Source organism: Gavia stellata, chromosome 8 (assembly GCF_030936135.1).
Source record: "Gavia stellata isolate bGavSte3 chromosome 8, bGavSte3.hap2, whole genome shotgun sequence".
In the NCBI taxonomy this organism is placed as follows: domain Eukaryota; kingdom Metazoa; phylum Chordata; class Aves; order Gaviiformes; family Gaviidae; genus Gavia; species Gavia stellata.
The window spans coordinates 35953017-35967884 of record NC_082601.1 but is presented as its reverse complement, the minus strand read 5'-3'; the positions used below and the strand labels follow the sequence as shown (position 1 = coordinate 35967884).

Genomic DNA, 14868 nt, shown 5'->3' with positions numbered 1-14868 from the left:
CCACCTACCCTGTATGGACATGCATATGAACAGCTGGAAAACTGCAAAGCTCCTACCCTTTCAGGAGGAGGAAGGGAATGTAAATTCTTGCCTGCCTTGCTACAGTGCAACTTTATAGCTCATCCAGAAACTGTTTTCTATCAGCAATAACTTACATTGCCACTGGGAATTGGCTAAGTCACATTTTCTTCAGTCTTGAATAAAAATTCTCTTTCTCTGGAGTCTCAAACAATAGTACTTAGGTAGCTTTAATAGGACTGCTGGTGATTACATCATACAAATCAACACCTATCTTGTAAAAAACTGTCACAAAGAGGGCATTATTCAAAAGACCTTTATATTCCTATGTGTAAAATACTTCAGGAGAATGCACTGCAAATGAGTTATTCAAATAGCAACAAAATAAAAGTAAATACTTCTATTTTTAATTTCCTGGAAATGATATGGGACACACTGAAAGGAATTCTACAAACAGGAAACCACTTACATAGCGAGAAGCATGTATTTAATTAAATGCTTTGCAAGGATACATGAATAAAGCTATGTGCATGACTTTCTTTAGGGATGGCCCCAGCTGTTTATTTTTTTTAAAGGAACAAACAAAAAATGTGGAGAGCACAGATGCAATAAAGAAACAAAAACTAAGTTAAGTTTGTACCCACATACTTTACAAAATAAAGCATGTTAGTGGTACAAAACATTCTATATACTGTATGACCAACAAATAAATGCACTGTAACATTGTTCTCTCAAACACCGTAAGCCTAACAGCTAAGCTCTGAAAATGACACTGAGAGTAGGCATCTTTATTTCATCAGCCTTCTACAGAGTCATTTAGCACCATCACTTTTTTGTTGTTTCTGCCCTATCTCCCTTCTCGAAATAACAACAGAAGCATAGCACCTTTTAATATCTAAAATAAAAACAGGAATATTAAATGCATCCCAACTTCCAGAGATGAGGTAGCTCATGCTAAGAAATGATGGAACTTTCTTGCCTTGACAACTCAAGGCCAGTAAGTCAAATTACTGGTGATGCATGTCTGGATGTCAGCTAAAACCAATGAATTTCTAATCTTTCTTTTTATTAGCAATTGGTCTGGTACACATGTGAATGATTTGCAACATACATAAGTTGGCACCATATATAAGACATCTGTATAATTTGACATGTAATGGCTTCTTAGATGGGCAAGTATTGGAAAATCAACAAGTATTGGGTTTAATGTGTGTTTTGAAGATTAAGGATAATTTAATAGAATTACACAGATACATTGTGAGAAGTGAAATCTGGCCTTAAAATTTAAGATATGGGACACCCCTACTGAAAACTCATGTTTACCCCAGTAGTATTTTTACTTCATAAATTAATCATGGCTATGGAATACTCCTCTGAGCAGACTATCACATAGGAAAGTGCAGGAAAGACAAAGCCAAATTAAGATCTTGTCTGAAGATATTTTCTTCTACAAAAGACATAGATTTCTGTTAATGACTCATACTGGCAGCCACAGGAAGACAAACTGGGGTTGAGGGAGTAGGTATGATTGAAATATAGCCAACGGTTCACAAAAGTGCTCTACTTTTCTGTTATTCAGTATGCAATCAAGCAAAAGAAATAATCCTTAGAGCTTTACATAGCCCCACATTAAAACTATCTATTTTGAATACCTGTAAATTTTGAAATAATTTGAAACAAAAGCGAGGAAAAAGATTCATATGACTGTTAAAAGGTGGTCACCAATCCTCTTAAAATTGTACTGTTGTACTAAAAAGTTTGTTTCAATCATTTAAAACGGAAGGTTTGTAAGTAAAATAAATATTCAAAAGGAGGCCGGGCATTTAAAAAGAACTGTATATACAATGCTGATCCAATATCAGCCATTACTTCAAGAGTCTCAGGATTAACTTCAATCAGTCTAAGTTCATGTGTTTAATTGCTGCTGTTGCTGGGTGGTGTGTTAATTTCCCCCCTTCCTCTTACACAAAGCAAACTGGCCCAATTTCAATTCCAAATTCCTGGTCGGTACTGCCAATGTCCACTGGTGCAATATCTACGATAGGTAAGCGTGCCACGTTCTGTGTTCTGTACTCAAAAACAGTCTTGCCCAGGTTCCCATTACGTTTCTGGAGGGGGGATAAAAAAAAAAAAAAGAAAAGAAAAAAATTAGGCTAAAGCTCATGTCAGAAACAGCCTGAATTCCAGCTGGCGAGTCTGTTGTCTGAGGTCGTTCAGAAAGATCTCACTGTATCTTCACTGAGCAACACCCCCCTGTCTGTACTGCACCTTAGTTATTTTAAAATGTATATATCTTGCTTTTACAGTGATGAACAAACCCATCAGATTGACACAGCAGGATTTCCCCCTCAAGCTGGACTGATTTTTCTTTATGTTATGAAATTGTTCTCTACGTGTCAATATGTGCCTGCACACATATTCTTGGGCTATGTTAATTTATTTCAAGTGCAAAACTAATTTTAGAAATATTTTGCCAGTATCTTGGACTTTTCTGAGAATGCTAATGAACATGAAAAAAAATCTACTACTTGCTGGTTTTTATGCCCACTAAGAATTTGGGGGGGGGGGAACATTTTTCTTTCCAAATCTGTCAGCCATAGTACCAGTAAGTTTCCTCCAGTTTATTGCTGCAATAATCTTACCCATCTGGCAGACAAATGCTTGAGGTTATATGACCTCTTTGTGTGATCCTACACAGAGGTACACCAATACTGGAAAATGCAAAATGGCAAGATACATATCTCCATACACTCACTAATAACTAGTAATTTGTAAATATCCTCTAAATACTGCAGACTTCTACTATATGAAGCTAGAATTGTAGTAAAATACCCATTTGATCAATTACTTCTACAACTCATGGTGAAATTCTGCAGCATTTTAACTACCCCATTCTATGGCTTTTTTCTAAATCAAGGAAGAACTGAAACCATTAGAAAACGAAAGTCCTTTTTCTCCATAACAAATGACAAAAAATCCAAACTTACAGAACAGCTGTCATGCAGTACAGTGTATCTGAATCGGCTATTTCCCTCTGCTTTGATCTCCAGGTCATTGGCTCCTTTCAGAATTACAGCTTTTTTCAGGTTCTTAGTCTGGTCATCCATGTACCCAACACTGTTTTTACAAAGGTAAGTGATATTCTGAGAAGCTTCCTTTGATAGGAGGCGCAGGAATGTCATCTGAGTGACAGCTGTATCCCCATACACAAACTGCGAAGATAAAGAAACAGATCAACATATATTACATGAAAATTCATTAAGAGCTCATGAATTTTAGAAACCTCTGTCATTATCGTAACCCTTTGCAGACATGACTAGCAAGAGCCCTATTACATAAAATCTAAGAATGGTTTCTTTTGTAATTTGCTGCCAGTTGAGGATGAAGAAACGTAGACATCCTGTAATAGGGATCATTTTGGAGAATTTTGACCGTAAAGCTCTGCAGCTGAACAACTCAAAGGCAGTTGGGCCTCCAGAGACATGCCAAGGTTTGGAATGAATTCTGCATTCTTTGAAAAGGGGATTCAGTAGGAGCTAAATCTTATGTATGAAGTAGTGCATTAGAGCAACCTCAAACTAGTAAGAAACGTCAAGCACAGAAAACCCTTTTATAGTGTACCTGCTATATTGCAACTTTAGAGGCTTGTTTTCTATAGGCTTTGTATTGTATTTAGAAGCATCACAGTCAAAGTCTGACTATATAAAAATAACTATAGATTTGCATACAGACTTTATCAACTAATTAACTTACACAGAAGTTTGAAAAATATTTTATGATGTGCCACTGTTTCTATAAAAAACAGAAGCAATTTTCCTACCAATAACAAAAATTCTAGAATTCCTGAGATATTTTCCCTACCTGTGCAGGTTTCATTTTTTTCATGCTTTGTGAATCATTGCAAAAAAAAAAGTCACAAATGACTGAAAATGTATACGTTTCTCTGAAACTGGTGAAGAAAAAAAGAAAATCTTATGCACTGACACTGTCATTTTTTTACAAAATGTGTTATCTGTTTAGCAATCTTGGAGGTATTTATTATTTAGAATCTGTAAGAAGTGCATATGAGTATTACACAGACCGTACTGTTAGTTATCAAATCTGACAGTGTTTTCAAAAATGAAATATTCTTTTATAGTATTCCTGAATTTCTTTCTCCAGAGCATCTGACTTACAAAAACTCTATGTGTAGCTCTGCAGGCAGCTAAACGTCAACTGTGACATCTTGGGTCATGGCAAGTTCTCCTGAATTTAATAAGAAGTGAAAGCATCTCAAAAAAGTAATAAATATCACATCTGTCCTCACCTGTCATCAGGAATCCAACTCATAATAGCTTTATTATTTTTACATGCCAATAATTATTTCAAAGATATTTAATTACTCCCTCTGATATAACAATTGAAATAACGATTTTCTGAAAAAAGGGTAGAATTCAATCAAAACAGCAGGGATTTAAATCATATATTAGGGTAAAAGGACACATTCTAAGGACAAGGATAAGGAGTTTACTGAAGTAGACTTCTAGAGAAGTTAAAGTTTTGGGGATCAAGAGAGCTAACTCTCTCCCAGCAGTGGTATACTTATAGCCAATCCTGCCTTAGATGCACTTGCAGCGTTTCTCCCAGCTCTTTCCTATAATGACTGTATGATAACAACCAATTGAATACAAGCCAATCAATCAACAGTTAGAATGTTCTGACTGTAGCAGAATCTGCTCAGAATAGCAGCTGAAGTTCTAAACCAGAAGGAAACAAGTTTCATAGAAGTCGATTCTTGACATTAAATATATTTAGTTACCTGTGATCCCCTGTTCATATCAAGGCCATACCAAATGGGCTTTATGTCAGATGACCTGCTAGCCCACCATGTTTTACGTGGTATAGTAGATGGGTTTGCAGAAATACAGGTCTCTCCAGTTTCCATGTTGCAATATACTTTTATAGCATCTTCAACACATCCCTGGTTAGGATCAATCCAATATTCACCTACAGAGAACATAAAATGTGATTCTGTTATATTATTAAGATTCTTGAAATAGCTAGGGAGATATAGCAAAAGTATGTCATGACAGTACAAAACACAAGGAAAACAGGCATATGTTTCACATAATCTGATGCATGTTTTGATGTGTGTGTCAGGTATACACTATAATGTTACCTCAAGATACAAGCTGATCAGTATTTCAAACATTTCAAAACTGGGGAATGCAAACTTGAAAGTTGTTTAAGATTAAGGTTGTTTAAATCCCTTGCAAAGCTCCTGGGCACGCCAAGTGCATAAAGAACACACAGCAGCTAGAAGACAGTTTTCCCTACATATGAGAAACCAATGGCAGCCCCTCCTAATGTTTATGTTGGGGGCAAAGTTTCAGGAAACAGGGAAGAAGGTGGTAAGGCCTGCTGCAAATTATCTCTACCTTCCAGTCTGTTCTGATTTATCACTGGTAATCCATATAAATAAGGGAAAGACCTAAATGGCACGTTAGCACATTACCACCTACAAATGGCCAATACGGAGCAACAGCAGAGGATTCTCGATAGAAAGCACTCACAGGTTATCAGCCTACAGCTAACATTTTGAGCTAACAGCAATTAAACAAATATTCACAACTGGTGTACCAACCTAGCTCTGTCATCATATAAGTGGTACTCCGTGGTGAAAACACTTTCAGAAGTAGTGTTCTAAAGAAGTATAAAATATTTCAGATTTTAAAATACATCTGAATAAATACTGAATAAATAAGTATGAGATACATTAGAACATATACTCCATTGGCAAGAAGATGTTTTCAAGCTCCTTGTGTGAATGTCAGCTTAGACTATCAAAATCTGTATTACACATTATTTCCAGTAACCAAGTACCTACTGGAAATAAGACAGAATCATATAGCACATACAGGAGATGGTGTGTCTATACGCACCGCTCTTCTTGGATGGGTGGCACAGCTTCAGGTCATCACAAGTCCGTGCTGGGTGTTTCTTTGAACCATCTGGGCTGCGCATAGTCTCAATCTGGCTGCTCAGTGACTTCAGCGTGGCGTGGACTCCTGGGTCTGTTTTATTATGGTCATCTGGGGCTGCTTCATCTTCAGTAAACTCTGGTAGTGGATCTGCCATAGCATCATCATAGTGTCCCATAATGTCACCAATAGCAGCAGTGAGATGGCCTGGAGGTCCTGGAGGGCCAGGAGGGCCAGGATCACCTGGTGGACCCTAAGGTTAAAAAAAAAAAAAAAAGACAATAGAGGCACAGCAGAGTAAATACTATGCAAAATCATAGCAAAGCCAGTCACTAAAAAAGCAAAACTTCACGGCCAGTCATCCTAACGTGCAGGGAGAATTCAGATTCAGATTTACATTTCCAGGAACAGGGGTAAGAGATTAGAACTGCATGTGAGGTATTCTCTCTGCTTCATGACCTCTCTGCCTGTCTTAATACCTTGCTCAACTTTTTCTTACTTCTGATTTCAGACTTAACAGGTGGAAAAAAGTCATCAAGGAATGGGCTCCTCATTCCATTTTTTTAAGCCATCTGTCCCTCCTTGTTCAAATCCCCACCTACTAACTTTATTTCTTAAAATTCCCAACAGCTGTAAGTGATTTTTAGAGCAATCTAAAATTCCTGCTTCCCCGGAGTCGCCTCAGGCACATTGTCAATTAGTAAAGCCTGGACAGAAAATTTGGCACAACAAACATCTTTACATTTATCCTGCACAGTGCTGAGCTTCACAGGTATGTGAGACAGAATCTACATCATCCTTACTTGGCAGAGCAGGTTTTTTGCTAAGTATATTTTCCTGAATGATGAGCTGTGACATCCTTTTGTCAACCTAGATTGTGACACTTGGGGAAGTAACTGAGTCTTGAGACAGAATGTATCTGTTAATAAACATACCTCCAGCTGCAGGCTCTTCCAGCTCTTCTTTGGCAGCAAAAAGTCTGTAACATACCTTCACTCTAAGTTTGATGCTCTGGTGCATCAGATGGTATATCAGAAAGTGGCATTTCCTTTGAGAGTGATTACTTCAGAATTCACAGCTAGTGCTCCAAATGTTTACTACAGAACACACACCCAAACTAATACACTCTGTGTCTGACAAACAAAATTTTAACTTTTATTTCTTGCTTTGTTGCAGCAAGCCGACATGGCAAGCAAAACTAAAGCTCCTGGTATGCAATATTTCTTGTACTGTCTCATTACATAGATGAAGGCCTGGATACACATTATATTCTTACGCTCTATCATAGACTATTCATTCAAGTCTTGGTGCCTCAGCAGAAGTGGAGATACCAATAATTGGCAGAAATAAAAATGAAATAGGGTGAATATTAGCACATGATAAACACGGGAAACAACATGTCTTACAAGACAGAAAAACAGCAGAAGCTGCCTTCTCTGTCTCACTTATTATTTTATTCCACCTTTTTCCGCTTCTTCCCCAAAACAAACAATACCAGTCTTCTAATTCTTCACGTGATCATCCAGATCACCCTTTTCTCAAATCTGCCTAATTCTCTAACTTATCTTCCTTGGGACAGCATAACTTATGCTTTATGACTTAGGGTATCGTGAATTGGTAAATGTGGAATATGTCTGGCACATTTCGCAAAGGTTTAGGACTTTTTCCAAAATGGTCAAACTATTTTTCATTAGTTGCGAATCAGCTCACAGTTGATGTCTGTAAACTTCAGATCAGCCTGATGGTCAGCTGAGCCGAGTGTTAGATTTTGGGCGGTTTGTTTGGACTGAAAGATTTCCTTAATGCAAGGTGTGATGGGGTATGCTGCTGGCAATCAGTCACATGGCTGCTCTAATTCAGTGCCACCTTTGTGGGACTACTGACTTCTGACTACTGCTGGTTCCAGATACACCATCTGACCTATGCTTAGGGCTGACCCAACTTGCCAAATAGCCATGTTGAACTGCAGATCCAGCAAGATCCAGTGAGCTAACTGCAGAATTAGCCCCAGGTTGGCCTAAGGAGAGCCAGGCGGATGACACTGGGATCATCAGAGGTCCAGAAGATGAAGATGAGTAAGAAATGAGCCTTTTCAATACACAGTTACCTGCACTATTTGTCGGAGAACCTGTATCCAAAATCTTACCATTTGTCTTAAGCTCACATATGTTTGAGAAAGTGATGCAATGGACTGTAAAAAATCTCATTATTTGAAGGTAACCTTTTCCCTCCATATTCCCATCAACTTACCTCAGGTCCGGCTTCTCCTACGCTCCCTCTAACACCAGGAGGCCCAATTGGCCCAAGTGGACCAGGACTTCCATCTTTGCCGGAAGGACCAACTGGACCTGGAGGACCCTAGAAAATATGAGAGAAAGAAGGAATGCATTTTAGCATTTAATAACAGTTATACAAAACAGCCCTTTACAAGCAATATCTTTTCAGGAAGCAATCCAATTATTTGTGTCTATTACCAAACTTTTAAAGATCACCCTTCTTCTCTAAAAGAAGGAAGGCAGTTTCAGTGCTGCTCTTCTGAAGTCAATCACCTCAGCCAATATACCTTGCATCAGCTGTATATTTTTTTCTAAACCATTTAAGTGGGTTCAATTCCAGGTGCTACACAGACTGGAGTAGCTGCTGTACGCCCACATGTATACAGATTCAAAGATACACTGTCACCAGGGAACATCCAAGGGAGTCATATTTCTCCTTCACTTTTGGCTGAATGACATACATGGGGGTATGAAAGGCAGAGTAGCAGTTAGCAGAGCTGCCACATATATAGCTTTGCATCAGCTGCAGCAAAAGTGTTTGTAAAAAGAGACTGTAGCCCTGTAGTTATTCTGAACTGACCTTTTTACCCAGCTATAAACTACACTTATGTCAAAGCTTTACTATATTAAACAAGGTAATGTCTCTCAGCAAAGGATAGTAGGGTAATCACCACATGATACTGAAGTCAATAAAAGCCAGTGAAATAAAAGTGAAGCAGAAATAGAAATCTGATTGTGGAAAAAACCAAGCAAGAAAAACCTTAAACAATATACTCACCCGAGGACCAAATGGGCCTGGAATGCCAGGACTGCCCTGTTCACCAATAGGACCCTAAACAGAAGAAATTATCATATCATTGTGACATTTAAAGCATATTCCTTCAGTTTTAAAGAATTAATGTGTGATATACACAATTCGGTATGAATAGGATTATAATATACATGAACAATGCATAGTACCTTTCTCTCATGATTCATTTTCATTCTATTGTTCTCTTTTGTCATAGAGAAAGAGTAACAACTGTAATCACAACTTAGATTAATAGAATTTACTGGTGCTTGGCTATATATAAAGTTTCTGCAGAAAAGCCTTGCTTTCATGACATTTAGAATCAGATTGGCTTACAAAAGAGTAACTGACAGTGCTATTATGAAGTAGAAAGATGCTTTGGGTGTTGGGGGTTTTTTTGTTGACTCTTTTCCTGCATGTTGAAACTTCCAGCTCTTAGATCACAGAATCAGTTAACAAATGCAAAAAAAGTTTTCCATTGCATTTCCATTCATTTGCCACTGAAATCATGAAGTTCTTGCAAATGTTAGTGAGATATACTATCACAGTCCTCATGGGATTTTGCATTTGATTCCTTGACTGTAAAGAGTTCAAACACTGGCAAAATGCATTTATTATCATCTTGTGCTGACAGGTCATAGACTGTCAGTGATCGATCTCTGCAGGACTGGCACAAATGGAACAAGAGTAGGAGAACACATATCTTGCAAAGCACAGGTTTACCTCATCATGCAATAGTATTGTAAAATTGCATTAAAAATATTAGCAAGTACAGACAGCCAGGCCACTCACAAACTCCTTGTGGGGGAAAAAAGAACTCATGTTTGCTTTTTTTTTTTCCATTTTAAATAACTATGTTCCTGAGACATTATTTAACTATCAAGGAAACAAAATTATAGTAAAACCAGAACAACTTACAGGAGGACCAGGAAGACCTTGAAGACCAGTAAAACCCCTGTGTCCTTTCTGACCCCTATCGCCTCGATCTCCGTTGTCACCTTTGTCACCACGAGGTCCTTGGGGACCCTGTAAATATCAGAGATGAAATGTAAAATTCTGAACTGGAAAAAAAAAAACCCAACCTCAAAAAACCCTCATTTGCTTTTTGACACTGCATTCAGACCTCCTCCACTTCTAAAACTAAAAAGGTGATGCTGGGGTAGCTCAAAGAATCTTAATTTTTTACCAAAGAATAAGTAAATAATTACAGAAAACTGTGATGTGCTTAGTTATAGTTGTGGTAAATTTAGCCTATTTAGCTTCATAATACAGTCAATAAACTTTGTCATAGTGATACTAAATAATTTACGTAACAGAATTTTTAAGATTGAGAAATTTCTTTGCCTTATTGGATATAGCAAACGATTTTTCATAGATGAGACTGAAATATTGTGGATCTCTCACAGACTCATAATGATAAAAACGTATTTTCAGTATGAAATCCTCAATGTTGCATCTTTAATCATAGTGAAGGTGAAAGGAGCTGTGAGAAGTAAAGTACAACCGAAGTTATATTCCCTCACTACAGAAAACAACATTCAGGCTCTCCAGTACAAATAGCTTGGTTCTATTACCATCACAATTTCATTCTTGGTATTTTTGATAGTTTCAAACTTTTCATACTAGTTCAAGAATCACTGGAAAAAATGGCTTCTGCTTTCAATTCTATATTTCTTAGCCCAAATTGCATGCTAAATTTCTCAATGCCAGATTCCAAATAGTTTATCAATGGCATCATTATCACTTCAATAAACTTTTCCTGTCTCTCATATGACATCTGCTTAGGGACAGGACAACATTCTTTTGAATTTCCCAAGTTTGCAATTAATTTTTTATTCCAAGCTTGGACTGTAAAAGTGTTATGTAACACACAAAGATGGGTTTTGTTTGTTTTTCCATTTGGACTGAAGTCAGAATCTCATGAGTTGAATTAAGGCAGTTTCATGGGAACAGGTGATTTTGTTATATTTCTGCCATTTTTAACTAAAAATATGCCTTTTTGTTCAGCATTCACTTCTTTACCCCTTATTTGAATTGTCAAACACAGACTTGAGCCATTTGCTAACTCAGGTCCTACCATCATCCGGACAACAACACACTCCAAAGAGGCTTCCAAAGCATTTGCTATTTCTCTGCAAAGTATTTTTAAGTAAAGTGTAGAAATACTAGTCTATCCAAACTGATTTGTACAGCTTTGCAGCCCAGAAGACTACCTGCATCCACTTGCAGTCAGAACACTAAAAGTTGAAGCCCTGTTTAACACTCTAATTTGGGCTCAGTTTCGCATACACTTTCCTGTAAAAAGTATCTCAGATAAAACCACAATGACCATGGAGAACTTACAGGCAAACCTCTTTTTCCTGCACGACCTGGGGGACCCATCGGCCCTCGAGAACCCTACAAAGATTGCATACAGAAGATATGTGAAGCAATGCGCAAAAAAATGCACAATAGCTTTTTGATAAACAAAGAATTAAAAAAAAAAAAGTCTCACTTACAGTTTCGCCTCTTTGACCTGCATCTCCTGGAGGGCCAACAGGACCTGGAGTTCCCGGACCCCCTGGGGAACCTGGTAAGCCTGCAGGGCCAGGTTCACCACGATCACCCTGCAAAACATAGTTTCAATATTATTTATCTAAAGAGGACTAGACTAGACCAAAGCAACAGGACTAGCGTTGCTAATCTATTTTCTAGCAATTACAATCTACAAAGATATTCCTTATATAAGAACTAAAGTCTGAGTTTGTGGAGGCAGGTGTTCTTAAAGTCAGGTTTCCTCAACTTTGAGAGGTACTACTTATTCAAAGCTGGGATACACTTTCAGAACAAGTTCATCGTTCAAGTTAACTGAATGAAGAGAAAATCTACAATAAGTCAATAATAAAATGGAGATTTCCAGAAGTGACTTAAGAAAACAATATATTCTTACACGTTCTCCAACAGCTCCATCTCGTCCAGGAGTACCATCATTACCAGCAGGTCCCTAGAGTTATGGAATAAAAATAGGGCTGTTGATTAGCTCTGTAATCCTGCATTCCTACAAGAACTAGAAAGTTATTCTCCACCTCCGACTTCAAGTCGAGGAGAACAACCACTAGACTGTCTTTTTTTGCATGCTGTGAGGCTCCAATACTTACTTCTGGACCAGCTTCACCTACAGGTCCAGTGGCACCTGACTGGCCAATAGGTCCTGGGGGACCTTTATCACCAGGTGGCCCCGTGGGACCTTGTTTTCCTGGTGTACCCTAAAAAAGATGAGAAATAGCATATCAAAATTTTAATCACAAAACAAAGAAAGCACAAAAAAACTGCTGCCTGCAAAACACCAGCCATTAATCCAGCCTGAAGTAGCATCAACATTTGTAACTTCCAAACCCTGATAATTAAGGAAAATTTTATTATAGATTTTGAATATATATTTATTCTACTGTGTATTTTTAAACAGTTTAATTGTGTTAGTTGCTTTTGAATAGGCTTTTAATTGACTAGAAGCTGCACTTGAAGTTAGTCTATCTAGTAGCAACTCTTAACTATACACTCCCTTGATAAATCAATATGTCTGATGGCATTATCTGCAATAGGTGAGGTCTTTTCGACTCTGGAAAAATGTAATGCAGTTTGAAATAAGTAACGTGATTTTTCTTTTTTCTTCTCTGCCTCAACACCAACAAATCTTGTTACCCTGGAACAATTTCTGGCCACCTTTAACTATAAATTGACTTTACGGATCCAGTGGTAATGGCAGATCCTCCATATCAACCCATTTACTAACAGTCTATTTAATGACTTGACCTCCTGGATCATGAGGCTTTCCAATAAATATCTATAAATCCTACATGAAACCAAAGAGAGCACAAATGGCAGTTTTGAAGATTGTAGTTCACAATTTATGAAACAGCAGTTATAGAGTATTTACTCACGTTCAAGTGACCTTTGGGCACCTAAATAAGGAGGCTGGGGTTGTTTTTTTCAAGGATCTAGTTTTAAGTCAAATAGGAACATTTTAGCCAGAAGTCTTAATGCTATTACCCACTTACTCTTAATTCAGGTTCAGACCTTCCATTATGGCAGAAACAAAATCTCCCACCTCATGCATTTGCACGAGATTTACTTATTTACTATTCTCTCTATATTCACTCCTGCAATTGGAGTTTTCCAACTTCTCCTCATGCTATGGGGCACTATGCTCAGAATCCCACATAGACGATGAGAATGCCCAAGCTGGTGGCATATTGACTTGGTCGTTACTTACTGCAGGACCCGGCAGCCCTGGCATGCCTCTTTCCCCTCGCTGTCCTGGCATACCAACAATACCCCTTTGACCCGTAGTTCCTGCTGGACCAGGGGGGCCATCTGGGCCCTGAAATCCACAAAGGATAAAACAACGTTACTATCATTTCAGTAGCAATAAGTATGAATAACAATGAGACCAAGCCTAGAGTTGGTCTAGGGGGAATTAGTAACATCAACCAGGACGTACTGGCTGCCCGTCTTCCCCTGAGTCACCCTTGTCTCCAGGACCACCAGGAGGCCCAGCTGGCCCTCGATCTCCCACACGGCCGTGAGAACCAGGATCACCACGAAGACCTGGGGGACCTTCTTTTCCTGGCTCACCAATAGGCCCAGCAGGCCCTGGAGCTCCCTAAGAAGATTAAAACACCTTGTTACATTGGACCCTTTTCTGATCAGGACAATTAAATTCTAAGGACTGTGTTTTGATTAACTATAAATATGCATATGTTAAGGAAGGCCCAAAATGTGAATGAGCTAAGAGCTATTATCATCTCATTTATGATCAAATAAATGAGATGTAATAAACATCAAATTATGTACAAGCTCCACTCCCTCCCCCAATTTGCAATTCCAAACTCCCTCCTTTAAAAGACACTTTTTTCCCTCTCTTTTTTCTTTTCTTTTTTTTTTACTGTAGGTGCACAATTACTGCTTGCCCATTCTTTCCAATATCATCAAGCTAAAGTCCATATTCAAACTTTTCATTCACTTGGTACAATTAGTGTTTTAATGGACCATTGTTCATTTCTCAAACACTGTTTAAAGACTTCACATTTATATTATGTTTTCCATAACCTTCAGCTTTAGATAAAATCACAACGACTGCAAATTATTTTTCTCATCAAAACATTAAAAGGCATATGAAGAGAGTGACACAGCTCTCTGTGTGGAGTTGAATCCTCACTTGTTGATCCACAGCTAATTTTTTTTTTTTAGTGTTTCTGAAAATGTTTAGACATGAGAGATTTTGTGGTTTTGTTTTGTTTTTTTAATTTATTTTAATGGCTCTTATCAGTAACTCCACCAATGAGGTAACCCGGCAGAGATTTTCCAAAAACTCTCTTAACTTCAACCACCACTGAAGAGACAAAAACGTGCAGGAAGATACAGGTTGTTGTTTTGTTCCTGTAAGCAATTAAGTCATTAGAGCAGCTTGAACAGCCCAAAGCCTACTTAACCCAGTGAAAAGTCTTGCACTACTTTGGACACACTGACACTGGATCAAGCACAAGATTAATGAATTTTATTTAATGAAGTCAGATGTAAGCATCCAGCCACAGAAGTCAGTGCTGACAAGCTGTTCTCTTCTATAGCATCAGGCCATAAACACTGCTTCACCTTTCCTGCTTTATTTAGTCTTCAGGTTTTCAATGACCAGTTTATAAAACACACCTATTAGGAATATGACAGTTGACTTACAGTAGGTCCTGGAGGCCCAACTCTTCCAGCAGATCCTGGGAATCCAGTAGCACCCTAGAAAACATTTTAATACCAGCTTTATTGAAAGAAATATAGCACTGGTTACCTCAAA

At 38.0% G+C, this 14868-nt stretch overlaps 1 protein-coding gene across 1 annotated transcript in view; it reads right to left on the bottom strand.

Annotated features, from left to right (window-relative positions):
* Positions 1-483: 483 nt before the first annotated feature.
* The window catches only part of COL5A2 (collagen type V alpha 2 chain), a 111681-nt gene continuing 97296 nt past the window's right edge, over positions 484-14868 (bottom strand). Inside the window, exons 41-54 of the mRNA XM_059820814.1 lie at positions 14757-14810; positions 13525-13686; positions 13297-13404; positions 12182-12289; positions 11974-12027; positions 11543-11650; positions 11388-11441; positions 9963-10070; positions 9033-9086; positions 8229-8336; positions 5940-6231; positions 4817-5004; positions 3006-3230; positions 484-2126 (exon numbers count right to left, since the gene is read on the bottom strand). Of these exons, the coding sequence (XP_059676797.1) occupies positions 1980-2126; positions 3006-3230; positions 4817-5004; positions 5940-6231; positions 8229-8336; positions 9033-9086; positions 9963-10070; positions 11388-11441; positions 11543-11650; positions 11974-12027; positions 12182-12289; positions 13297-13404; positions 13525-13686; positions 14757-14810 (1770 nt within the window). The 3' untranslated portion in view covers positions 484-1979. The remainder of the gene's footprint in view (positions 2127-3005; positions 3231-4816; positions 5005-5939; positions 6232-8228; positions 8337-9032; positions 9087-9962; positions 10071-11387; positions 11442-11542; positions 11651-11973; positions 12028-12181; positions 12290-13296; positions 13405-13524; positions 13687-14756; positions 14811-14868) is intronic.